This window comes from Brachionichthys hirsutus, chromosome 15 (assembly GCF_040956055.1).
Source record: "Brachionichthys hirsutus isolate HB-005 chromosome 15, CSIRO-AGI_Bhir_v1, whole genome shotgun sequence".
Lineage (NCBI taxonomy): Eukaryota > Metazoa > Chordata > Actinopteri > Lophiiformes > Brachionichthyidae > Brachionichthys > Brachionichthys hirsutus.
In genome coordinates, this window is record NC_090911.1 from 403,138 (window position 1) to 429,151 (window position 26,014).

The 26,014-nt window shown below is 47.1% G+C and overlaps 1 protein-coding gene across 1 annotated transcript; it reads right to left on the reverse strand.

Annotated features, from left to right (window-relative positions):
• Positions 1-1,061: 1,061 nt before the first annotated feature.
• dpydb (dihydropyrimidine dehydrogenase b) lies at positions 1,062-23,066 on the reverse strand. Its single transcript, XM_068749121.1, has 25 exons — positions 23,037-23,066; positions 20,233-20,331; positions 20,038-20,120; positions 16,018-16,105; positions 15,760-15,921; positions 15,133-15,329; positions 13,276-13,357; positions 13,067-13,154; positions 12,857-12,964; positions 12,596-12,765; positions 12,317-12,527; positions 11,493-11,677; positions 10,944-11,159; positions 10,319-10,483; positions 10,138-10,206; positions 9,942-10,025; positions 9,707-9,827; positions 8,368-8,487; positions 7,985-8,127; positions 7,088-7,142; positions 6,815-6,936; positions 3,575-3,724; positions 2,173-2,235; positions 1,328-1,405; positions 1,062-1,226 (listed from the first exon to the last, which is right to left on the reverse strand). The coding sequence occupies exons 1-25, from the start codon at positions 23,064-23,066 to the stop codon at positions 1,062-1,064; spliced, it is 3,054 nt and encodes a 1,017-aa protein (XP_068605222.1).
• Between the last annotated feature and the right edge of the window lie 2,948 nt (positions 23,067-26,014).

Here is a 26,014-nt window from a genome sequence, read left to right on the forward strand (position 1 = left end):
CAGTTGATCACAACATTTGATCTGATTTCAGTTAAATTGTTAACTAGAAAATCACTCCACCAAGCATCTCAGTCTCCCCATGTTGTGATTTACACCAAAATACATTTATTTATCTCTATTTTTAGATTCATTAACCATGAAAACAAACCATTAGCAATTGGATTCACATTGATCTCATTATATTAGTAGATTATAAGTTATTCACTTAAAGCAACACTTTCAGTAATGGTGGATTCTTCTGGATCTATAGATCCAGAGCTTTAGAAGATACAACAAATGCGTTTGTCCACTACTGATTCCACAGCGTCCTGGTGACGGCAGCAGAAACAGAACCTCCTTTGTGGAGCTAATCAGAGAGATATTATTGAAAAGGTCCAAAAACTACGGCCAAGTAGAGACCCCCACGTATCTCCAAAAGCGAAGATATTTTCTACGGTTTGGCCGATCATCCACACGAAACCAAAGATTTCTGTCAGAAAAACGAAGGTTTTTGAAAACTCCGGAATGTGATTAACAACGTTCTTATGCGGTTACGTGCGGATGGAGTTTTGTTTCAAAACGAAGTCGTGTGGATTTAATTTTTTATCTGAACGGAGGTGGAAGGATATTCGGGGTTTTTAAACCCGGCTACGCGTGTACATGGTCTAAGTAGTTAGCAGTAGGAGGTACGTGTGTTAGAAATCTCCATCTCTAATAGTAAATGAACAACAGGCCAAAACTCAAGCGTACCCCATTTTTACGGATCCGATCCAGATGAAATTTGGTGATAGGATAGAGACCCCCACCCTACATGACTGTGTCAAATTCCATAAACATCGGTCAATAATCAACCGAGATATTGAGGAACACATTTTGAAGCTCCATTGACTGCAATGTTACCGAAAAGTTTAAACTGATCCAGAATCCAGGATCTCTTCTGGATCATCACCAAAATGTCATCAACTGTTCCTGGAAACATTCCCAACATTTCCTGAAAATTTCATCCATGTTTAGATCAAAAACAAATTCCTAATATCTGATCTCTATTATTATAGGTTTACATTTTAGATTTTCCATTCCTTTTAGCAGATGGGGCTAATGGGCACTCCCCTTTTGGGCTCATAAGGTGACGCCCTGGCAACCATCTTGATGCAGTCTATGACTGGACAGACGCTGAGGCACAGGGTGCAGCCGGTACAGCTGTCTTTCACAAGGGGAAGGTGGGTCTCTGGGTTGAACTCTATGGCCTGGAAGAAGCAAGGAGAGGAAGACACATTACTGAACTGAGGCTGATGAGAGGGCGTTAGGTCAAAGGACAGAGGCAGCTCTGACGGACAGACACACATACCTGGTATCCAGAGTCATTGCAGGTCATGTAACATTTACCACAGTTAATACACATTTCTTCATCTATCAGAGCCTGGACCTGAAAGCAAGCGAGAGGGTCACGATTATGATCAGCTCATCTTCAAGCTATTTTATACGAATTATTTGTGACCATAACAAGATAATAATAACTAAAAAAAGCCCTCAGAGAGCACAGAAATCCCCCCAGCAGCTCGTTCCCCTTCTAACTGGATCTCCACCGTCCACACGGTGATCTGGATCAGCACCAGAAGCTTCTAGATTGTTCTTGGTATCTTTATACACCAACATGAAAAGTCAGAGTGGTTCCGACTGTAAAGGCTGAATGGAGGAGCCGATCGCTGCTAACAGATCACTGCCGCACTAATCAATAGCATCAATTCACGTCACACCCAGAATGCCTTGCGACGTAAACAACATTGGCGACCCCCAAACAAAACGGATTTTATATCTTTTAAGAAATAATCATATATTTTTGTCTATGTATTTACGTAGTAGAGGTACATTCTTGTGTTTTAGACCCATTTGTCAAAACAGTCAGGGATCACTTTAATGAAGAATTAGATTTGAGCCCTTTTTCTAAATGTACTCCTGCCATTGTTGTGGTTGTCATGGCAGCTGTTCTAGTTATGATTGTAACCAGGAAAGGATGTGAGTGATAAAACTTTTATTAATAGCTATGATTACAAATATTACTGTGACAAATTTGAGGTGAGCAGGAGATTGTTATCCAAGGATCAGGAGTTGTCAAGATGTATTAATTTTAGAGCCAACAGTCTGGCTTCAAATGGCCCTGTATCGACCATAACATGTGAGAAGGATGGGTACCTGCTCCATGTTGTTAAGTTCCTGGTATGATCCAATGTAGCGCAGTGCTCTCGCAATCACATCCTGCAAACAAACACACACGGGGCGTACTTTATAAACATATATTTCACAGAACAAAGCATATATGGTAGAACTTGAAAAGCACTCAGAGTGCAGACCTCCTCCAAGCAGCTCGCTCCCCTCCTAACTGGATTTACCCCGTTCACATGGTGATCTGGATCAACATCAAAAGGTTCTAAATGTCTATGTTCAAGAATAGACTAAAGACTTTCTTTTTTAACAAAGCTTATAGTTAATCGATACAGTAATCAATATAATCAATATGCTGTCATAGGCCAGCACTGGTGGCTTAACATCATGACACACTGAGCTCCTCCCCCTTTATCTGGTTATTCATGTTATAAATATATGTCAGTAATCTCTCTCTCTTCCTGTAGTCTTGTGCTCTCTCTCCCTCTGTTTGTCCCTCTCTCTCTTTCAGGTCCTTCTGTCTGTGGTGCTGCAGAACCTGGACCTGTGTCCCTCAACACCGATGTCCATATCGCTAGCATTAGCATTTCTAGCTTTATATCGCTAGCATTAGCATTAGCATTTTGTTTTTGTCTGCTCCTGCTCTGTCTTTCTATCGCTTCCCATCCATCTCCTTGTTTCTCTCTCTCTCTCTCTCTCTCTCTCTCTCTACCCAGCCGGTCAGACAGATGGCCGTCCACCATGAGCCTAGGTTCTGTCCAAGGTTTCTGCCTGCTAAAGGGAAGTTTTTCCTTGCCTCCGTCTCCAAAGTTCTTGCTCTTGTGGGTCAAGTTGGGTTCTGTGTTTCCCCGCTAAAACGTTTTACGTTGAATGTTGTGTCTGTTTTTGGTGACTGCTTGTTGTGCGCCTCGAGCTGGGACCTGAGTGCTAATTTTTCGTTCTTGCATGAGAGTGTCTGAATGACAATAAACATTTCTTGATTCTTGATTCTTGATTCTTGATTCTAATCCTGTAAAGCCTTGAGATGACTTCCTGTTGTGATCTGGCGCTATAGAAATAAAATTTTATTGAACTAAATTGTTCTTGGTATCTTCATACAGCAACCATGAAAAGTAAAAGTGAATCAGGATTTTAACTGATCTTTGAGTCCATAAATGGGTTTTAATGTTAAAATTAAAAAGTCCTGACTTGCCGATACCGATTTTTTAATTAACTGACAGCACACATATTTCAATGTTCCGATCTCATTTCACTGAAAACAAACGAAGCAACAGATTACCCTTTCAGAACCGTTTTGAGTCTCTCACCAAAAATGAAGTGCATAGCAGTATTGTGCTTTTACAAATGAAAAGGAAATGACAAGGTTTGAGGCCGTTAATGAAATGACTGTGTGTGTGTGTCTGTGTGTGTGTGTCATTGTGTGTGTCTATACCTTGACTGCAGGAACAGTTTTTTTGGGCTTGGTGACCCGGCTCATGCCGTCTTCCATCACCTCAGTTTCACCAGTGTCTCTGAGATGTTTCTTGTATGTTGCAATGGCCTCTGTCCTCTGCTGCAGATAAGGTCCAAAGCTGGGGAGGTTCTGGACACAAACACATTTATTCAAAACATAAAAATTAAAAAACAATATGTCAAAAGTAATATTAGAACCACAAGATAGATGTTTGGAGGAATCACTATACACAGCAGGAGGGGGGAAGTGGCTGAATACGATACTTATTTGCCGCTGTATAAAATCAGACATGGTGGCGACAGCTGTAGAATGTTTTCCCATTTCACATATAAATATTGTTCTTGTACATGTGCCCCCTGTTTTACAAGTTAAGACCTGCTTATGGGTTGTTCATCCTCATACTACCCTAACCCTCTGTACTACTACTAGTGTTCTGTCTTCTTGTCCAGTGAGGGGTCGCCACAGCAAATCAACGTTCTCCACTTCACCCTGTCCTTTGCATCGTCCTCCCCAACACCAGCCACTCTCATGTCCTCCCTCACTACGTCCATGTCTCTTCTCCTGGGTCGTCCTCTAGCCCTGTCCTTTGCATCGTCCTCCCCAACACCAGCCACTCTCATGTCCTCCCTCACCACGTCCATGTCTCTTCTCCTGGGTCGTCCTCTAGTCCTGTCCTTTGCATCGTCCTCCCCAACACCAGCCACTCTCATGTCCTCCCTCACTACGTCCATGTCTCTTCTCCTGGGTCGTCCTCTAGTCCTGTTCCCTGGCAGTTCCATCCTCAGCATCCTTCTACCGATATAGTCCCCGTCTCTCCTCTGGACATGTCCAAACCATCAAAGTCTGGTCTCTCTGACCTTGTCTCCAAAACGTCTAACCTTCACTGTCCCTCTTATTGTCTCATTTCTAATCCTGTCCAACCTGGTCACTCCCAAGGAGAACCTCAGCATCTTCATCTCCTCCTCTTCTAGCTCCGCCTCCTGTCTTTTCCTCAGAGACACTGTCTCTAAGCCGTCCATCATGGCTGTCCTCACCACTGTCTCTAAGCCGTCCATCATGTCTGTCCTCACCACTGTCTCTAAGCCGTCCATCATGTCTGTCCTCACCACTGTCTCTGAGCCATCCATCATGTCTGTCCTCACCACTGTCTAAGCCATCCATCATGTCTGTCCTCACCACTGTCTCTAAGCCGTCCATCATGTCTGTCCTCACCACTGTCTCTAAGCCGTCCATCATGTCTGTCCTCACCACTGTCTCTAAGCCGTCCATCATGTCTGTCCTCACCACTGTCTCTAAGCCGTCCATCATGGCTGTCCTCACCACGGTCTCTAAGCCATCCATCATGTCTGTCCTCACCACTGTCTCTAACCGTCCATCATGTCTGTCCTCACCACTGTCTCTAAGCCATCCATCATGTCTGTCCTCACCACTGTTTCTAAGCCGTCCATCATGGCTGTCCTCACCACTGTCTAAGCCATCCATCATGTCTGTCCTCACCACTGTCTCTAAGCCGTCCATCATGTCTGTCCTCACCACTGTCTCTGAGCCATCCATCATGTCTGTCCTCACCACTGTCTAAGCCATCCATCATGTCTGTCCTCACCACTGTCTCTAAGCCGTCCATCATGTCTGTCCTCACCACTGTCTCTGAGCCATCCATCATGTCTGTCCTCACCACTGTCTCTAAGCCGTCCATCATGTCTGTCCTCACCACTGTCTCTAAGCCATCCATCATGTCTGTCCTCACCACTGTCTAAGCCATCCATCATGTCTGTCCTCACCACTGTCTAAGCCGTCCATCATGGCTGTCCTCACCACTGTCTCTAAGCCGTCCATCATGGCTGTCCTCACCACTGTCTCTAAGCCGTCCATCATGTCTGTCCTCACCACTGTCTCTAAGCCGTCCATCATGTCTGTCCTCACCACTGTCTCTAAGCCGTCCATCATGTCTGTCCTCACCACTGTCTTGTAGACCTGTCCCTTCGTCCTATCACAGAGCACACCTGATACTCTCCTCCCCCCGTTCCAGCCTGCCTGCACACGATTCTTCACCTCCTTTCCACATTCTCTCCATCACTCTGCTCTGTTGACCCGAGGTACCTGAAGTCCTCTCCCTTCTTTAGGTCTCTTCCTTGTAGCTTCACTGTCCCCCCTGGGACCTTCTCATGTACACACATGTACTCTGTTTTACTGCTGCTCACCTTCATCCCTCTCTTTTCTAGAGCAGACCTCCACTTCTCTAGATTCTCCTCTACCTGCAGATCACAATGTCATCTGCAAACATCATATTCAGAGGAGCTTCCTGTCTCACCTCATCTGTTCGTCTACCCTAACCCCCTGTGTTACTTATATAATGTTGGACTGAAGGGACAGACACCACGTGTGTGTGCGCACACACACACACACACACACACACACACACACACACAGAGGGCCTGTAGACATGCAACAATGGAGGCAGGATACAGTGATAGACAGCCACATGGTGGTATCCTGGGAGAAGTCTTTGGGTCACCTCGGAAGAGTTCAGGAGGTGAACTAACACCTAACACCTCTCCAGCTACCAGTTCACAATCCATACCGTGGTGGACTTGAACCGACCACCCTCCGTTTCCGTCTCCATTTCAGTCAGCAGTTACTGCTGCCATGACACACACACATATAGTGTGATGTGAACTAAAAGAAAGGTATTCATGTTTTTGAAGTAAAACCATTCCTAAAAATGCAGCATGAAACTTCCAAAAGATAAAACAATAAAAAACTGACCAATGAAATCCGTAGGGGGTGGGAAAATACCAGATTGAGTGACCAGGACACTATTATCAAGTTTTGTTTATAAAAATGAGGCTGAACTGTCCCCAGAAGGCAGAAAACGGCACGGGCTGGCTCCAGAAGATGGGAGCAGGTAGAGAATATAATCGGGAGGACATATGTTTAAAGTCAGTCCATGTGTGGGATGGATTCAGGTTTATTGCTCTTTTGCAGATGATCAAAGTTTGATGTGGTAGTCTTGATTCTTCAGTGTGTTTTTGAAAATGTCTGAGACAAGTAATGATTCAAAGATTAACTTTTGTTGACTATTGGTGAAGAACTCAGATTCACAGTCTAGCCTAAACGTCAACTTTAACAATAACTTATTGTTAACAAAATTATAATTGTGTTAATATCACAATATACCACAACAGTAATGATAATATTACTAGCAGTAACTAGCGGTACCTTTCCAACCAGCTCTTCTAGTCTAGGAACTGCTTTGCCTTTTTGATGCCTCTCTGTTGGAGGAGATTGACCATCCCAGCCATTCAGGTCCAGACTCTTCAGGTACAACAAGGTCTTCAAACCTGAGGACACAGATTTACCATCATGGTAGAATAGCTCAGTGCAAATATGTCAAAGCGAGTGTATTACTCCTCAGACCTGGATGTAATAGTGAGATCAGAAAAGACCTGAAATGACAGAATCTCAATAGAAGACACAGAAACACACACATACCCACGCAGTAGTCTTCAATCACTGTGAAGTCCTGGTTCTGCACTGCACTACACACCTGTGGTAATCAGACATCAGCCAATCAGAATCAACACCAAATAATAAAGATCTTGTTTAGCTTTAAATAACTGCAATTGCAGTCGTTTCTGTGGTTCCCAATCGTATACATGCTCCTAAATAGCACACTTCACACTTCAATCACTGGGTATTTTGTTGCATAAGGTGGGAAGCAAAAGAGTTACGTGGCCTCACCACTTCATGGGAATGCACAATATTTCAATCAGGCTGTCAAACGTTCTCTTGGCAGCAGGCACTGCCAGTGCCATGTAAGCTGGTGTATGTGCTCGTATGAAAGAACATAATCCATCAGCATCACCATCAGCAGATAACAGAAAAAGATATTGAAGAACATCCTCTATCCACAATCTGAAAAAAGGGTTCCAAGAAGGCGCTTCCAAGGGCCCGTGATGGTAAATGGACTGCACTCGTAAAGCGCTTTACATCAGGCCTCACATGCACCCATTCACCCTCCAGGGGGCCCACTGGGAGCAATCTGGGGTTCAGTGTCTTTCCCAAGGACACTTTAACACGCCGACAGTCAGAGCTGGGATTCTAACCGCTGACCTATCGGTCACTGGACAACAGCAGCCCCTTATGATTAAAATATAGTAATTCTGCATACCCCTAGATGGACCCAGCTACCCTTATGGGCACATGTACCCCAGTTTGACCCTCAATGACCAGTATCTACCTTTCCGAAATCATTTTTGTTTTTTCTGACTTTGTTCTTTTTCAGTAATTTAAGTCTTGATTTATAAATATATTATCTTGTTATTGAATCAACTACGATCAATTGCAGACTGAGTGAACCACAACTTCATTGCACACTTATATTATCACCTGTAAAACTGTGGCACCGGCATGGAGAAACTGTAGACCAGTCTCTGCTGATTCAATACCTCCAGTGGCTAGAATTGGAAAACCAGGCAGTTCTCTGGCGATTGCTGACACCGCTCTGAGAGCAATGGGTCTTATGGCATTACCTGCACACATTGGATTGCACAGCGAGCCACAATAAGAGCCGAGCATACATTATATTGTACAGCCCCCCCCCCCCGCTCAATGCTGCACATCGACTCCCTTTCCAAAAAAGCGATCCACAAGGCCAAAGATCTGCACAGGATCAGTCACGTTATATGATTTATATCCAAGTGAGTATTATTGTTATTTTAGCAATCAGTATTTCAGTATATTAACATCAGGGTTATTATCGGCATTTTTACCAGACACTCCTCCATATGTGGTGCGTTTGCCTTTTCCAACACCCGGCCAGGGCTGACCGTCAGCATTCAGTCCCATGATGCCTGAGACTGTGTTGGTGGCCGTTACTCCATTTGCCCCACCTATTAATCATCAGCATTCATTAATTACTGTTGTGGAAACTGCAGGGAGATAAAGCTGATGAGTCATACGATGAAGCTATGGGAAAATGCCGTTGAGGCTAGACGAAGGACAGAAGTGAGTATTTGTGAGCAGCAGTTTGTCTTTATGCTGAGGAAGAGTACCACAGATGCAATGTTAGCGTTGAGGCTAGCAATGGAGAAGTTCAGGGAAGGTCAGAAGGAGCTGCATTGTGTCTTTGTAGATCTAGAGAAAGGCTAGGACAGGGTGCCCAGCGAGGAACTGTAGTACTGCATGAGGTACTGTGGTACTGCATGAGGAAATCTGGAATGGCAGAGAAGTATGTCAGAGTAGTTCAGGACATGTAGGACAGTTGTAGGACAGCAGTGAAGTGTGCAGCAGGAGTAACAGGGGAGTTTAGTGTAGAGGTGGGATGCACCAGGGATCAGCTCTGAGCCCCTTTTTGTTGCCATGGTGATGGATAGAATAACAGATGAGGTGAGACAGGAAGCTCCTCTGAATATGATGTTTGCAGACGACATTGTGATCTGCAGGTAGAGGAGAATCTAGAGAAGTGGAGGTAGTGAGGGAGGACATGAGAGTGGCTGGTGTTGGGGAGGACGATGCAAAGGACAGGACGAGAGGACGACCCAGGAGAAGAGACATGGATGTAGTGAGGGAGGACATGAGAGTGGCTGGTGTTGGGGAGGACGATGCAAAGGACAGGACGAGAGGACGACCCAGGAGAAGAGACATGGACGTAGTGAGGGAGGACATGAGAGTGGCTGGTGTTGGGGAGGACGATGCAAAGGACAGGACTAGAGGACGACCCAGGAGAAGACACATGGACGTAGTGAGGGAGGACATGAGAGTGGCTGGTGTTGGGGAGGACGATGCAAAGGACAGGACTAGAGGACGACCCAGGAGAAGACACATGGACGTAGTGAGGGAGGACATGAGAGTGGCTGGTGTTGGGGAGGACGATGCAAAGGACAGGGCTAGAGGACGACCCAGGAGAAGACACATGGACGTAGTGAGGGAGGACATGAGAGTGGCTGGTGTTGGGGAGGACGATGCAAAGGACAGGGTGAAGTGGAGAACATTGATTTGCTGTGGCGACCCCTCAGGGGAAAAGTTGGAAGTACACTAGTATTCATTAAATACTGTAGCATGATGTGTTGGCAAGAAAATAAATGAATGGCTCTCGTGCTGGAGAGTTACCTTCATAAGCAGCCCGGGCAATATCAACAATCTCGGTGATGTTTGGTGTCAGTTTGGCAAAGAAGGGAATGGAAATGGCTGCACGTACCCAGCGACAGATGTTCCGCACCATCTCTGAATCCTAGCAACAGACACACACACCAACAAGCGACACACAAGCGACTTCACATCTGAGAGGGGTCATTCTTTGAACAGGACACTATGGTCTCCTCTGTGCAGTGTGTTTGATGGCCACCTGTCCACAGGCCAGTCCCATGCCTCTCTCTCCCATCCCATGAGGACAAGACAGGTTTAGCTCCAGTGCATCAGCTCCTGATTCCTAAACACACATTTTTCTATTTAATACTGGCTCATGGTCCACCTATAACTTGTGCATCTGTATAAAATTGTGATATAAGGGTAATACTGTGACTGGCATGTGCTTTTCTTACCTCTGCCATCTTGGCAAGTACTATCCAGTCCTCCTTGCTGTAACCACACATGATACTAGAGATAATCACCTGGGTGAGAGAGTCATGTAATAAAATCATTTTATCCAAGCGTGACTTTGCAGCTATGTAACCATGACTTTCTGTAAGGTCACTGTAGAACTATGATCCTGAACAAACGTACATTATCGGGGAAGTCCTTCTTGAGCTCGGTGACTGACTGACACCAGTACGCTGCCGTCTTCTCACTGATGAGCTCGATGTTGAGGAAGGAGCCTTGAGCTGGTCCAAACAGATTACCCGAGGTTGTGCCACGCACGATACGAGGAGACACGTTGGTCACCAGGTCCTGCACAGGCAGATTTATAGAGGCTATAGAAGGATTCTGATGATCACGCAACCTGTATTCCGTCTGTAAATCGTGTTCTGTACTCATATTCAAATATAATCGATCAGTCAGTGGATTAAAACAACGTGACAATCATTTCCATAATGAAGTCATTTTAAAGCTTTGTTTTCAGCCTCTAAAATATACATATTTATTGATTTTGTTAGTCATGATAGTAACATTTTTATGTCATGTCTGAGTCCCTATCTATCTACCTTCTTCTTCTTCTTGCCCTTTCGGCTCGTCCCATCAGGGGGCGCCACAGCAAATCAACCTTGTAGTTAATTGCAGGCCTAATTCTGGCAAAGTTCTACACCGGATGCCATTCCTGATACAAGCCTCTGCATTTATCCGGGCTTGGGACCGGCTCAAGGGAGGCGCTACCCGTGCTGCCTCTGAGGCCGCATTGAGTCCGCTCTACCTTATCAAGGGAAAATGTCTTGGTCAGTGCAAAGCCCCATCCTTGTTCAAAAGCTCTTCTCATCATGGCGGTACTGGTGGTTGGAGGGGCAGATGCCAGCCCAAATGGGTTGGGAAACCTAATTCCACAAAGATCAATGCTGATGTCCACTTGCTCTATTGCACTGTAGAACAATGGCAGTTTAGGAGACGTGTCCACTGTTTGTCCATGCAGGGACTGCAAGAGGAATGCATATGGGACAGTTACACCACTCGTCAATGCTGGATTGGAATTAGCCGAAGCAAATACTTTAAAACATTGAGAATAATTTGGTGAAGCTCATAACATAAAGAGAGCCGCTATCATATCAAATATTAAAGATCTTACTACAACAAATGCAAACAATGAAAAATGTATTCAAATCAAATGAGATGGGTCTGAGCACATCTGTAAGGTTTATGTGCCATAGCCATAAAAACCATTATCTGCCAGATTCAACTGAGCTGATCCAGCACACGTGTGTTTGGGTGCATCCGTCACTGATCTGGCTTCTAAATGTTTGAACTTTACCTGAAGGTATCTGTGAACATGCCAGGAGGCCTGCTTTCCATCGTTCACTGACTCCACTGTGGTGTTTGCCAAACCAGCGACGTCCCCTCCTGCAAACACCCAGAGCTCACTGGTCTGCATGGTGTCCGTGTTCACCTCTGGAACACCCCAGTGGGTCAGCTTCACGGGAGCCATGGCCGCGGTCACTACAGAGACATGCACGAGGACATGCCTGGAATAAGGTCGTCATCGCCCTTCATGCTCACCTCGTGCAACGAGCATTACAAACCTGAACAGCTGTGTGATTGGTGGATTTTATTCATTTAACTTAGTCATAAATGCTCATATTTTCAAGATCAATAGGACACAAAAACACCAACAATGGTTATTTAACCATTTTACATTAGATATAAATCAATAGGATGTCGATTGACTACATCTGGTTGATGTTTAACTGGAATGTTCTAGATTTGTAGGTTGTGTCAGTTTTGTGAGCCTCTCTTTCAAAATATCACTCAACTCTCCACATGTGCTAAACAATGCTGAAAACATTACATGCAAGAGATAAGGTGCGTAGAGTAAAAGTCTTGATTGAAATTTGATCAATATTTCCTCATTCTACAGCTTGATTTGAGTTTGAAACAAAGGAAAGAAGAAAATGTAAACTGCACACATCTACCGGTAAATTAAAAAAACACGCTTAAATGAAAACACGCAAAGAAGACAGAACAGAAAGCAGACATCTTCTTCATGTTAGTTTCTAGGACAAGCAACAAGACAAAGCGCTGATCCATAACCTCTGATTCTGATAGTGATTGGACTTCGTTAATCCTACCGGTAGTTACCTTGTGGGTCGCTGAGCATGGCACCAAAGGCACTGATAATGTAATCAGCCTTCAGCCTGACAATTTGTTCCTCATCTTCCAGCCAATCACCTTCCTCTGTCTGCTCAGTGCGACAGAACTGTAACCCGGCAACCCGGCCATTCTTTATGATGACCTCACGAGGAGACAGGAAGGGAAGGAACTCACACTGCTCCTCCTTTGCTAGCTCCACCTGAACGAAAGCACACGCATGCTGCACTCGCTCTGCTTCCCTTTGATTTCATGGCTGTCCATTCGTACCTCCTCAGGAACAGCCCTGATGTTGGTGAAACCTCTCCGGAAGCAAACGTACACTCTCTTGGCTCCGCAGCGGAGCGCTGAGGTGGCACAGTCAAACGCAGTGTCGCCAGCTCCCAAAACGATCACTGCACCTCTTAATGATGGCAAAGGAGAGCGACACTGACACATGCCTGGGTGCGAGAGAGAGAGCGAGAGCAACACTGGGTAGCATTTCCTCAGAATGGATGTGAGCGCATGATTTGTGTGTGTTTACAGCAGCACCTTTCTTGCTGGCTGACGCCACCACGGGCAGAAAGTCTTTTGAAGTGAAGAAACCTTGATCCATACTTAAACCTTTGAAAATGTTAGCTCTGTTGGGCTGAGGGAGACCTGGAGAGACAAACACACACACACACACACACACACTTAGCAGTCTAAAAATGTGAGATTCCAGCGGCTAAATGTCCTCTGACAAAAGACGAATGTCCTCACCGATCCCAATGAAGACAGCCTGAAATCCACTCTCCTTAAGGGACATCAGAGTCATGCCATCAACACCCAGACCTTTCTCACACACCACCTAACGCGCACGTGGGCAAGCACACACACACACACAAACAGGTGAATTCAGGTTAAGTCTTATAATAATTTAAAAGAAGATAGAACAATACGTGTGGTGTAGACCGGACGGCGTTCCATACCTTGACTCCTAAGTTCTTCATCAGGTCTATTTCAAACTGGACAACACTATAGGGAAGTCGGAACTGAGGGATTTCTGAGGTGCTGCAGGGAAACAAACACAGAACAATAAATGGTGAAGTTTCCTTTCACTTTGGTTAATCAGGGCCCATTCACAGAGTACAGCCAATCAGGTGAGAGCCACAGGATTCATTCCACCAACAATATCAGAAGACTGCTGAATCTGATCAGTATGTCGCAGCGACTTGGGAAAAAGGCAGTGGTTGTATCGCTGGACGCAGAAAAAGCCTTTGATAAAGTTAGCTGGTCCTTCCTCTTTGCCGTCCTACACAAGCTTGGGTTTGGAGAGTCATTTATTCACTGGGTGTCAGTATTATATAACTCTCCCAAAGCGACCGTAACCACCAACGGGATTACCTCACAGAGCTTCACCTTGCAGAGAGGTACCAGGCAGGGCTGCCCACTCTCTCCTTTGTTATTTGCTATATTTATTGAACCCCTAGCAGCAGCAGTGCGCTGGCCTTGGTTCATCGTCCGTTCTTCGGCGTGGGTCGTTCTCTGGGTGCTGTTGTGGCTTGGGGTGTTGTGGGGGGGGCCGTGCTGCCCTTATCAGGCCCGGGGTGGCAGCTCTTTCCTTTGGTAGAGGTTTCATGCATGCCAGGCCCACCACAGCAGCACCTATCGAAACTCAATATGAGAGTTAACTCCTTCTCCGGACTCTGTGTCTGTGGAGGCTTAGGGTTAGATTTCCTCTTGAGACCTTCGCTAATCTGGTGTTTGGGGATACCTCTTGGAGTTATGGTTGGATGAAAGGGGGAGAACAAGCACAAATAAATCCACTGGAGAACCCAGGAACCCTTTTCTTACCCATTGGATAGCAGTAACCAACAGCAGCCAAATTTGACCCAGTGGGTTCTCGAGGGTTAAAAATAAATTGCATAAAACTCAAAAAATTACTGAAAGCATGAATGTTGTCATTTTTGAGCACAAGTGCAGAAAAGTTAGAGAAAGAAAAAAAAAGGAGAGAGCCACAAAATAACAATCAAGATAAATACAGTCCATCAATGGCGGCCATTGAAGGACCACAAAGAAGTCATTCAAGGTGTCCTGGATACTTACAAATTATTTTTGACTTAAAAATGACCAAATATTAAAATGCACCTTTCCAGTAAATACATACATAGTTTCATGGAAAAAATATTGGATGGCTTTTGGGTTTTGCCCTGGAACGCTGATAATAGTCAAACAGAATGAACTGAAAAAATAAAAATGACAGAAGTCCTTAGGTAGCCAAAGGTGGATTTGGGTTGTTGCGTGTAGAAAGTCTTGTACAAATATAGATAATAGTATTTGAGACCTAATCTAAAGGCATTGGCCACTCCCAGAATGAGCTGAAGTCCAACTTCACCTCAACTTTGGCTAGAAAAGCTACGGTGGAATGATGGAATGATGGAATGACGCATTCGCTGAGGTCACCGTTTCCTTGCCTTCCTCACTCCTGTTCAGAAATTCAGCGTTAAAACAATAACCAGGCGTGGGTGGCAGGTGAGTCACAGCGTCTCCGTTTTCCTGTGGCACGTATGTCTCTACTTTCCATCTTGAATTTTCCTTTCTGGTTTTGATGATTGTGGTAGTTTCATCTCCAAGAAAATGGATGAATGGATGAATGGATGGATGGATGGATGGATGGATGCATGCATGGAGCCCTTTTGACAATGCACATGAATATACCCTCCTTTGTTAAATTATGAGGACATTTTCAGAAGCCACTTACCATGAAAAATATCATGTTATATATTGTGTTGTCATATTATACAATCTTAGTTACGAGAAACAGCATGATGATTATAATATGTTACCTCAGTCCTCCAATGTACTTCTGCTTCTCAAATATGGTGATGTTATCATATCCAAGACGACCCAGGAAGGAAGCACAGCTGACTGACGCTGGGCCGCAGCCAATCAGAGCTATAGGGGCGTGGTAAGACTCTGGCATCTCATTGGCAGGTGGGAGTTCGGGATTTCTGATTTGAGGAATTCCCATCTTTCTAAACACCTGAGAAGAAAAGCACACACACAAAAAAAAGTATTAGTATGATGAACCGTTTAATGGACTGTATTCACATCGTAACACTCAACACTACCTCACTGGTTACAGCTATGATGCTGCAAACATGAAACAAACTGAATTCATACATTTTCAACATTGTTTCATGACATCATGCGTGACCCTCGTTGCATCCTTGATCATAAGAGTCCTTCCTGGATACCCTATCAGATCCAGTTATGCATGCACACATGATAGCTGTGTGTCTGTATGCAAAGTGTCTTAAATCATTCACATACAATGATTAACACATCGGCACACACATTTTTGAGAGTGACCCTGCAACAGCCAGTTTGAACTCCGAGCAGCAGAATCACCTTCGAAGTTTGTGTTTTTCAAAAGGAAATCTCCAGACCACAATGTGTCTGCGGCGTTTTACCTCTGTAGCAAACTGCTGCAACCCTCCGATATTAATGGGCCCCTCCTCAGAAGCATAGAGGTTGCAGCCCCCGACACACAGTTCTGACGTGGGACAAACCATTCCACAGGTTAGACCCAGGGGGTTGTCAGAGAAGATGGCCCGAGCTGCCCCGTAGTAGTTCTGGTACACACACACAAATAAGCAATTTGATCATAAACAATGGTTCTGCATGTTTTAGGGCTAGAGGTGTCATTTTCATCACAGCCGTTACATGACCTTATTCGAGATGCTTGTAATGAAGGACTTTATGTCCAGGTTGGTGGGGCAGCTCTTCTGACATGGAGCATCTGCACATTTTAGACACCTATAAGAACATGTAGGGGACATAACGGAGATGAGGTAGGTGCACGGCGTGTTTGAGTGCGTGTTGCAGAGGCGGTGGTTCACGTGAGAGTGCACGTACAGAAGAGTGTGTGTACAGAAGCGCCTGTTCCCCTGTGGCGTTGATGAGACAGTCAGGGTTGGGGTGTAGCCGTCATTTTTGTTGACCACCCATTCATTCATCCATTCATTCATTCATTCATTCATTCATTCATTCGCATCCGTGTATCTTGCTGCGCTGTTAGAGCTCTGTGTTGTTTTGCTCGTTACTCTGCGCCACGCCGTGCGAGCCATGCAGGAATCAGACTCGTACTCTCTGCAGCTAAAAGCTCCGCGTTTTTCATTCAATGATTATTTGACAAGTTCTGCAAAACTCTTTGTTTCTATTCCAAAACAGCAGCAAACATCAGAACAGTAAAACGTGTGCTGTGTTAAAATGCTGCTCCATGATTGTGTGAAAGGTTGCTACCCCCCCCCCCCCCCCCCCCGCCGTATGAACGTGTTCATTTCCAGATCAATATCTGTTCGTTGTGTTTGTCGTTGCTTTGAGTGGCCAGTCAGCCTTACATAAATATTAGGGATCGACCGATGGCCGATGACGTGTTTTATCTCCTCTGCGTAAATGACTCCTCCCACTGCACGTTGCAGGCAGATTGAAACGTGTTTTTAGTTCGAGGTGCTTCTATCTTGTATGAAATGTCCTGAATGCTGCTCTCTCTGTGTCTGTCTCTTCATCTGCCTCACTGGACATCTTCAAAAGACAACAAATAGCACGTAGCACGTAGCACGTAGCACGATGATACCCTATTTATTATAAACAAGTAGGTAATATGCTTGACATACCTAATGTACCCATACCCAGCTCTTCCTTTGGAGGAATGCTTTGTTTATATCGCATACATTGGACATGCTGGTTGCGCACAAACAAACAAAGGTGCCATATATTCTGGACATTGTTTTGTCTCTCTCTAGAATTTCGAGTCTTTCATTTGTAACCGGATGATTGGGGTTAATTGGGCAGGCAGGTGTGGGAGGGAGCACCTGTGGCCCGTTTACCACTGATTGGGGGGGGGGGCGTGTATAGGTGCTTCCCCTCCCTCGTTCCGGCGTCCTCATTTACGTTTTCCCCATCTCGAAGACAGGTTGGTCGTAGACTGTCACTGTCTTGTCTCCCCTTTTCTTCTGTTAGTTTTGTTCGTAGAGTGTTTTTAAGGACATTTTTAGAGTGTTAATAAATGTTTTGGATTCCTAATGCCGTGCTGGTCTTCAGTGTGAGCGGACCTGTGCGTGAGTGCCGTCGGGAAACCTGCTAGAACAAGCTGGGCACCAAAAGGAAAAAAGAGATCTTTAGGTTGAAAGTCCTAAAGTGGCGTTGTTGGCTAACCATCGTCTAGCCCCATATGCCCAACGCAACATTTTGGCGTTGTCGGCAGGATCACAATCCAGCACGGCATCGGTAGGGTTTTTTGTTTCTTTTTTTTTTTTTGGAGACAAGCCAGTGGCTTTGGCTGCAGACGACCCTTCCATGGGCCCTGGGAGACGACCGCCAGGACACTCCAGTGATGGAGCAGGAACTGCGGGACCTTAAGGGCCGGGTGACGCAGCTTCTGGCAGCAAATGGTCGTCGGCAAATGGAGGGGGATGCAGCCCAGGCGGGGCCGGAGCGTGGACATCGGCATGGCAGCGTGGCTGGATCGGCGTCTGGAGCGGCGTTTGGATTGGCGTCTGGATGGGCGTGGCCGGAGTCAGTGTGGCTGGAATCGGCGTGGCTGGAATCGGCGTGGCTGGAATCGGCGTGGCGGGATCGGCGTGGCGGGATCGGCGTGGCTGGAATCGGCGTGGCTGGAATCGGCGTGGCTGGAATCGGCGTGGCGGGATCGGCGTGGCGGGATCGGCGTGGCTGGAATCGGCGTGGCTGGAATCGGCGTGGCTGGAATCGGCGTGGCGGGATCGGCGTGGCGGGATCGGCGTGGCTGGAATCGGCGTGGCTGGAATTGGCGTGGCTGGATCGGCGTGGCTGGATCGGCGTGGCTGGAATCGGCGTGGCGGGAATTGGCGTGGCTGGAATCGGCGTGGCTGGAATCGGCGTGGCTGTGTCTGATGCCCTGCGGGGGACGGGGGACGACCGGGCGAGGCTCAGCGCGAGAGCCAGACATTTGGGGGAATCACCAGCGGGGAGAACAGACTGAGGGTCATTCCGGCTGTTCTTCTGGGGCTGCATTTTTGTGGCGTACGCTGGTGTATCTGGGGCTCAGGCGCTGACCTTCGGGTGACGCCCGGTTTTTGACTGTTTTTTTGAGAAGCGTTTTGTTTTTATGTTATGATTTATCGGTGGGGCACCGATAACTCGGAGGGGGGGAGGAATATAACCGGATGATTGGGGTTAATTGGGCAGGCAGGTGTGGGAGGGAGCACCTGTGGCCCGTTTACCACTGATTGGGGGGGGGGCGTATATAGGTGCTTCCCCTCCCTCGTTCCAGGGTCCTCTTTTACGTTTTCCCCATCTCGAAGGCAGGTTGGTCGTAGACTGTCACTGTCTTGTCTCCCCTTTTCTTCTGTTAGTTTTGTTCGTAGAGTGTTTTTAAGGACATTTTTAGAGTGTAAATAAATGTTTTGAATTCCTAATGCCGTGCTGGTCTTCAGTGTGAGCGGACCTGTGCGTGAGTGCCGTCGGGAAACCTGCTAGAACGAGCTGGGCACCAAAAGGAAAAAAGAGATCTTTAGGTTGAAAGTCCTAAAGTGGCGTTGTTGGCTAACCATCGTCTAGCCCCATATGCCCAACGCAACATTTTGGCGTTGTCGGCAGGATCACAATCCAGCACGGCATCGGTAGGGTTTTTTGTTTCTTTTTTTTTTTTTGGAGACAAGCCAGTGGCTTTGGCTGCAGACGACCCTTCCATGGGCCCTGGGAGACGACCGCCAGGACACTCCGGTGATGGAGCAGGAACTGCGGGACCTTAAGGGCCGGGTGACGCAGCTTCTGGCAGCAAATGGTCGTCGGCGAATGGAGGGGGATGCAGCCCAGGCGGGGCCGGAGCGTGGACATCGGCATGGCAGCGTGGCTGGATCGGCGTCTGGAGCGGCGTTTGGATGGGCGTGGCCGGAGTCAGTGTGGCTGGAATTGGCGTGGCTGGAATTGGCGTGGCTGGAATTGGCGTGGCTGGATCGGCGTGGCTGGATCGGCGTGGCGGGATCGGCGTGGCTGTGTCTGATGCCCCGCGGGGGACGGGGGACGACCGGGCGAGGCTCAGCGCGAGAGCCAGACATTTGGGGGAATCACCAGCGGGGAGAACAGACTGAGGGTCATTCCGGCTGTTCTTCTGGGGCTGCATTTTTGTGGCGTACGCTGGTGTATCTGGGGCTCAGGCGCTGACCTTCGGGTGACGCCCGGTTTTTGACTGTTTTTTTGAGAACCGTTTTGTTTTTATGTTATGATTTATCGGTGGGGCACCGATAACTCGGAGGGGGGGAGGAATATAACCGGATGATTGGGGTTAATTGGGCAGGCAGGTGTGGGAGGGAGCACCTGTGGGCCATTTACCACTGATTGGGGGGGGCGTATATAGGTGCTTCCCCTCCCTCGTTCCAGGGTCCTCTTTTACGTTTTCCCCATCTCGAAGGCAGGTTGGTCGTAGACCATCACTGTCTTGTCTCCCCTTTTCTTCTGTTAGTTTTGTTCGTAGAGTGTTTTTAAGGACATTTTTAGAGTGTTAATAAATGTTTTGAATTCCTAATGCCGTGCTGGTCGTCACTGTGAGCGGACCTGTGGGTGGGGAAACCCGCTGAAATGAGTTGGGGACCAACGGAACAAATTAAATAGATCTTTAGGTTGCAAGTCCTAAAGTGGCGTTGTCGGCAAAGGTCGGACCGTTTGGCCCCATATTCCCGACGCTACGCATTGACTTTCATTCTCACCTCATTGCTTCTCGAAGAGCTCCTCGCTCACTCAGCGTTGTGTGTTTGATGTCATCAAAGTTGTTCTCTAATTCTACACAAGACTGGGATGAAGAAGGAGTGGAAGGAATTTAAGCAGTAATGTGGGAAATGTGAAAAAATAAGGAAGTGTGTGCGTGTGTGTGTGTGTGTGTGTGTGTGCGTGGTATTTCTCACATTGCAGTTCCTCTTCCAGTGTTTCGTTTCTGTCTTCTTGGATGCAGTGGAGACAATCTGAGCATGAGTCTTCACCTTGGGATTCAGAGCCAGGATGTTCTGTGAGGTAAAACAAAGATATATTCTCAAGAGGACCAAAAAAGTTCTTATGAACAAGAGGTAGCAATAAGGTAAGCAACACAACATTAAGGTAAGCAACACAACATTAAGGTAAGCAACGCAACATTAAGGTAAGCAACACAACATTAAGGTAAGCAACGCAACATTAAGGTAAGCAACACAACATTAAGGTAAGCAACGCGACATTAAGGTAAGCAACGCAACATTAAGGTAAGCAACGCAACATTAAGGTAAGCAACGCAACATTAAGGTAAGCAACGCAACATTAAGGTAAGCAACGCAACATTAAGGTAAGCAACGCAACATTAAGGTAAGCAACGCAACATTAAGGTAAGCAACGCGACATTAAGGTAAGCAACGCGACATTAAGGTAAGCAACGCAACATTAAGGTAAGCAACGCAACATTAAGGTAAGCAAAGCAACATTAAAGTGAGCAACGCAACATTAAAGTGAAGCTGAGTCTGGGAACACTTATCAGGTGTCCCAGGCTACTTAACCCCGCCTACCAGGTGTCTGCTATCAGTGACCTCAGTGGCAGTTGTTGCAGGTATGAACGCTGTTGCTCTCCTGCCATGCCTGCCTTTTGCTAGTCACTGATCGAACACACGATCATTCAGGCACCTTCAAGCTTTCAAGGCTAATACAAAGACAAACACTAATAACACATAAAAATATGGTGCACATATGATTCTAGTTCTAGGGGTAGGTTCTCATAATTAAATTAAGCATTTATTAAAGACTTAATCATATTTTAAATTAACTCCATTTTCGTGTTGCACAGAAGTTTCAGTAAATATTATGGCAATAACTTTATTATTATTGTTGTAAAGCTGTGAATTTGAAAACACTTCTAGAATCTGACAGTTGGTTCCCAACCATGTTACATAACCTAAAATAACGTCACCGGACTGAGGACAGGAATGAAGTCCATCCTGAATAGCTGGTGTTAATGATCGACAAACTGTAGGTCCTTTGAGGGTCTGACAACATGTAATTTCAACAACATGTACGTGTTCAGTTACAAACTGTGTGTCTATGATCAGCCGGCTATGCTAAGGCTATCTTTACTGCTGTTTGGAATTTGTATTAAGGTTTACTGTGACTGTATTTAGAATCAAAGGTGAAGGTTTTAAGGATTTTGTTACTGTATTACTATTTTATTTGTATTTTTTTTCACTAATGGCACTAAGACAATGAAGCCCACGCAGGAGTCGAATGGCTGGAATGCAGAAGTGACCCAAGTACAGCTAGAGATGACGGGGCGAGGATGGCGAGGGAGACACATTTTAATGCAAACAGCCACACCACAGGGCGAAACCGATGTTTGTGTAATGATTAGAATGCAGCTACACACAACTCACTTCACCAGCAACATACGTAAGGCAATCTTAAATCAGGAATTACATTCAGAGGAATTCCAACCACAAACACCCCCCCCCCCCCAGTGCAATAAATCTGCCTACATAGATACCTACATCTAATATTTGAGAGTTAGACTTGCTGTATTATAAAGTTCAATTAACTGTTTTTTATAAATAAAATCAGTTAAAAAATCATGAAGTCCGTATACATTTCTATTCACAAACACACCCCCGGATTTAATGCACACATTGTGTCGACTCCCAGATTGGCATGGGAGAGGAGAAAAGGCTGGAAGTGGAGGGATAGAAAGGAATCTTCATCAAACGCCTGTTTTGAAACACACATACGAGACAGATCACGTCGAGCATTAACAAGTTATCAAATTGGGATGACTTCACACATTTCTTTCAAATAAGATCATATCTGTGGCACTATTTTCTTTTCTCCCCCTGGCACCATCATCTCTTTCATTTTGTGTGGCAGGACTTTTTTACGACTCCAGCAGCGACATACAGGACAAAGTTCGGGTGTTTATTTTGTGCTGAGGATGAGGCCAACGATGAAAAGATGAGACCCGAGACCTCAGCGAAAATCAGGAGACAATCATGCCCACGAAAAGCCTCGGCTGTTGAGCGTCGCCCACGATGCCGATGGCGAATCCTGCCACCAGCCCGCTGAGGCCCACGCTGAGGCCCGCGCTGAGGCCCACGCTGAGCCCGGCTCCCAGGTCGAGGAAGCTCTCGAAGAGGGGGATGTCCTCTCTAATGTTACGACTCTTCTCGGCGTGGGGGCTGTCGCTCAGTTGGTACAGTGGGTCGTCCAGTGATCAGAGGGTCGGTGGTTCGAATCCCAGCTCTGACTGTCTGCAGTGTCCTTGGGCAAGACGCTGAACCCCAAACTGCTCCTGGTGGGTCTGGCCGCACCTTGCATGGCAGCAGTCGCCCACCGGAGTGTGAATGTGTGTGAATGGGTGAATGTGAGGCCTCATGTAAAGCGCTTTATAAGTGCAGAACATTTAGCATTTACTAATGATTATGAGGACTGCAAGTAGAAAACTAAAGATATACTGTAATACCATCCTTCCATCAATCTGCCTCACGGGTATTGCCGGACCGCATCCCAGCTGACAAAGGGCGAGACCCTTTTTATAAATATTCATTCATTCATTTATACTGTAATGTAATACTACTAATAATACTGTTATTATTGTATCTTTTTGGACTGTGTGAGGAGGCTGGAGTCGCAGATGGTCCCAAAGAATCAACACTGGAAGAACATACATGCAGAAAGAGCTCACAGAGGAAACCACCCGGAGCCTTACCTCGATGTCTGGAGGGTCTTTACTCAGCATGACGGCGGTAATCACAAGCCCGACACGCTGCAGGGATCTCTGGTATCAGAGGTGACGCTGAGAGTCCGCGCTTCTCACACAGACACGAGGAGGATCTGTACTTTTCCGTGCAATAACCTCTCCTGTCTTTTCCGATTCTGCTCCTCCTTCAATGAGCTCCTTCCTGTGCCCTGTGCTTATATAATTACCTGCAACTCGCATCAGTCTCTGTTCAAGCCACACCTCTCTGCCAGGTTGTTTGTGACTTGTTTCTTCTTTCCAGCTCTCCAGTTCTAGTATTGATTGTTTGCCTTGCTTTCCTGCTTTTGACCTCTGCCTGACTTCTGGAACTCGCCCTTTGCCTGCCACCCTTCTGATGTTTCTGCTGGTTTGGACTGACTACCTGGTACAGATGAACAAAATCAGGTTCTGGATTTGTCTTCAGCAGCGTTGTTGACCCACGGGAAGCTGATGGAAATTGGATCATTGTCGTTCGAAGACAGCGATAAAGAAGAGGAGCAAGATTCAAGATTCAAGATACTTTATTGTCATTATGCTAACATAATAAAATCGTGTGAAGGCCCACGGCTTAAGGCACTCATAGGAACATAACGAAAACCAAAATGTCTCTTAAAGCGATGATATCTATACACAGAGAGAATGAGACAGAGAATCAAGCAAACAGTGTAAAACAGCAACAGCAGCACAGCGGGACAGGCCCAGAGTGTCCCCAGTGGGACAGGCTCAGAGCGTCCCCAGTGGGACAGGCTCAGAGCGTCCCCAGTAGGACATGCACAAAGCGTCCCCAGTGGGACAGGCCTAGAGCGTCCCCAGTGGGACAGGCTCAGAGCGTCCCCAGCGGGACAGGCCCAGAGCGTCCATTCCGAGTCCCAGATCACTACAAGGGAACGACTGCTTTCACAGCTCGGGGGAAGAAGCTGTTCCTGAGCCTCGTAGTGCTGCTTCTTATTGTCCTGAACCGCCTCCCTGAGGGGGCGGGACAAACAGTCTGTGGCCCGGGTGGGTGGGGTCTGTGGGCGGGACAAACAGTCTGTGGCCCGGGTGGGTGGGGTCTGTGGGCGGGACAAACAGTCTGTGGCCCGGGTGGGTGGGGTCTGTGGGCGGGACAAACAGTCTGTGGCCCGGGTGGGTGGGGTCTGTGGCGATGCGTCTGGCCCTCCTCTGGACTCTGGAGGTGTAAACAGAGTCCAAATCAGGCAGACGGTGACCCACAATCCCCTGAGCTGTCCTCACCACCCGTGATAGGTCCTTCCTGTCCTGCGCCGTGCAGCTGCCGTACCACACGGTCGCACTGAGACACAGGATGCTCTCTATCGTGGCCCGGTAGAAGTCTTCAAGCAGCACAGAGGAGAGTCCAGCCCGCTTCAGCTTCCTGAGGAAGAAGAGCCGTTGCTGGGCCTTCTTCACCAGGTGTCTGGTGTTGAGTGTCCAGGAGAGGTCAGAGGAGATGTGGATGCCCAGGAATTTAATGTTCTCCACACGCTCCACTGCTTCCCCTCGTATGCACAGGGGGGCGTGTTCAGTCCTCCTGGACCTCCTGTAGTCCACTATGACCTCCTTGGTCTTGCTGGTGTTCAGAACCAGGCTGTTACTCGAGCACCACAGCATCAGGTTCTGGACCTCCTCTCTGTAGTGGGTCTCATCGTTGTTGGAGATGTGACCCACCACGGTGGTGTCGTCAGCAAACTTCACAACCATGTTTGTGGAGTGGATGCAGAGCAGTCGTGGGTGAAGAGGGTGAAGAGAGCAGGGCTGAGAACGCAACCCTGGGGGGTCCCAGTGTTCAGGATCAGAGGGGAGGATGTGGTGTCTCCTATCCTCACCACCTGGGGCCGGTTGCTGAGGAAGTCCCTGACCCAGGAGCACAGCGGTGGAGACAGTCCCAGGCTGTGGAGCTTCAGAGCCAGCATGTCCGGTGGGACGGTGTTAAAAGCTGAACTGAAGTCCACAAACAGCATCCTGACGTAGGTGTTAGGCTGCTCCAGGTGAGTCAGGGCCGAGTGAAGTGTCAGCGAGACGGCGTCCTCCGTGGAGCGGTTCCCCCTGTAGGCGAACTGCAGGCTGTCCAAACCAGCAGGGACGCTGCTGGAAATGAGATTACTGTGGTCGAAGACAGAGATGAAGAGGAGGAGGAAGAAGAGGAGGAAGACGGGGCATCAGCAGCGAGAGAAGAGGAAATGGAAGAGTTCAGGACTGAGAGGAGGGACTCTGAATGTTGGGACGATGACGGGGAAAGCTAGAGAGCTGGTGATGATGAGGAGGAGGAGGAAGGTTGATGTGTGTCCAGGAGACCAGGAGGAAAGGAAGCAAGGCTAGAAGCTGAGGAGCAGGATTCAAGTTGTTTATAATGGAGGAGAGGAAAGAGGGATGGAGGAGGAGTTATCTTGAAGGAGAAGTTGGTGAAGAGTGTCCTAGAGGAGAAGGAGAAGTTCTTACGCTCCACAGGTAGGAGGTGAGTTAGAGGAGAAGGAGAAGTTCTTACGCTCCACAGGTAGGAGGTGAGTTAGAGGAGGAGGAGAAGTTCTTATGCTCCACAGGTAGGAGGTGAGTTAGAGGAGAAGGAGAAGTTCTTACGCTCCACAGGTAGGAGGTGAGTTAGAGGAGAAGGAGAAGTTCTTACGCTCCACAGGTAGGAGGTGAGTTAGAGGAGAAGGAGAAGTTCTTACGCTCCACAGGTAGGAGGTGAGTTAGAGGAGAAGGAGAAGTTCTTACGCTCCACAGGTAGGAGGTGAGATGGAGGAGAAGGAGAAGTTCTTACGCTCCACAGGTAGGAGGTGAGATGGAGGTGGACTTTGACAAAAGAATGGAAATGGCAGAAGTTAACTCTTATTTCCAGAAGAGACTAGAACATAGGGTGACCTACAAGAGTGGAGGGAGGAGCACCAGGTGGACGTCATCTTGTGTAGACGGAGCAGTTTAAAGCAGGTCGGTGACTGTAAGGTCATTTG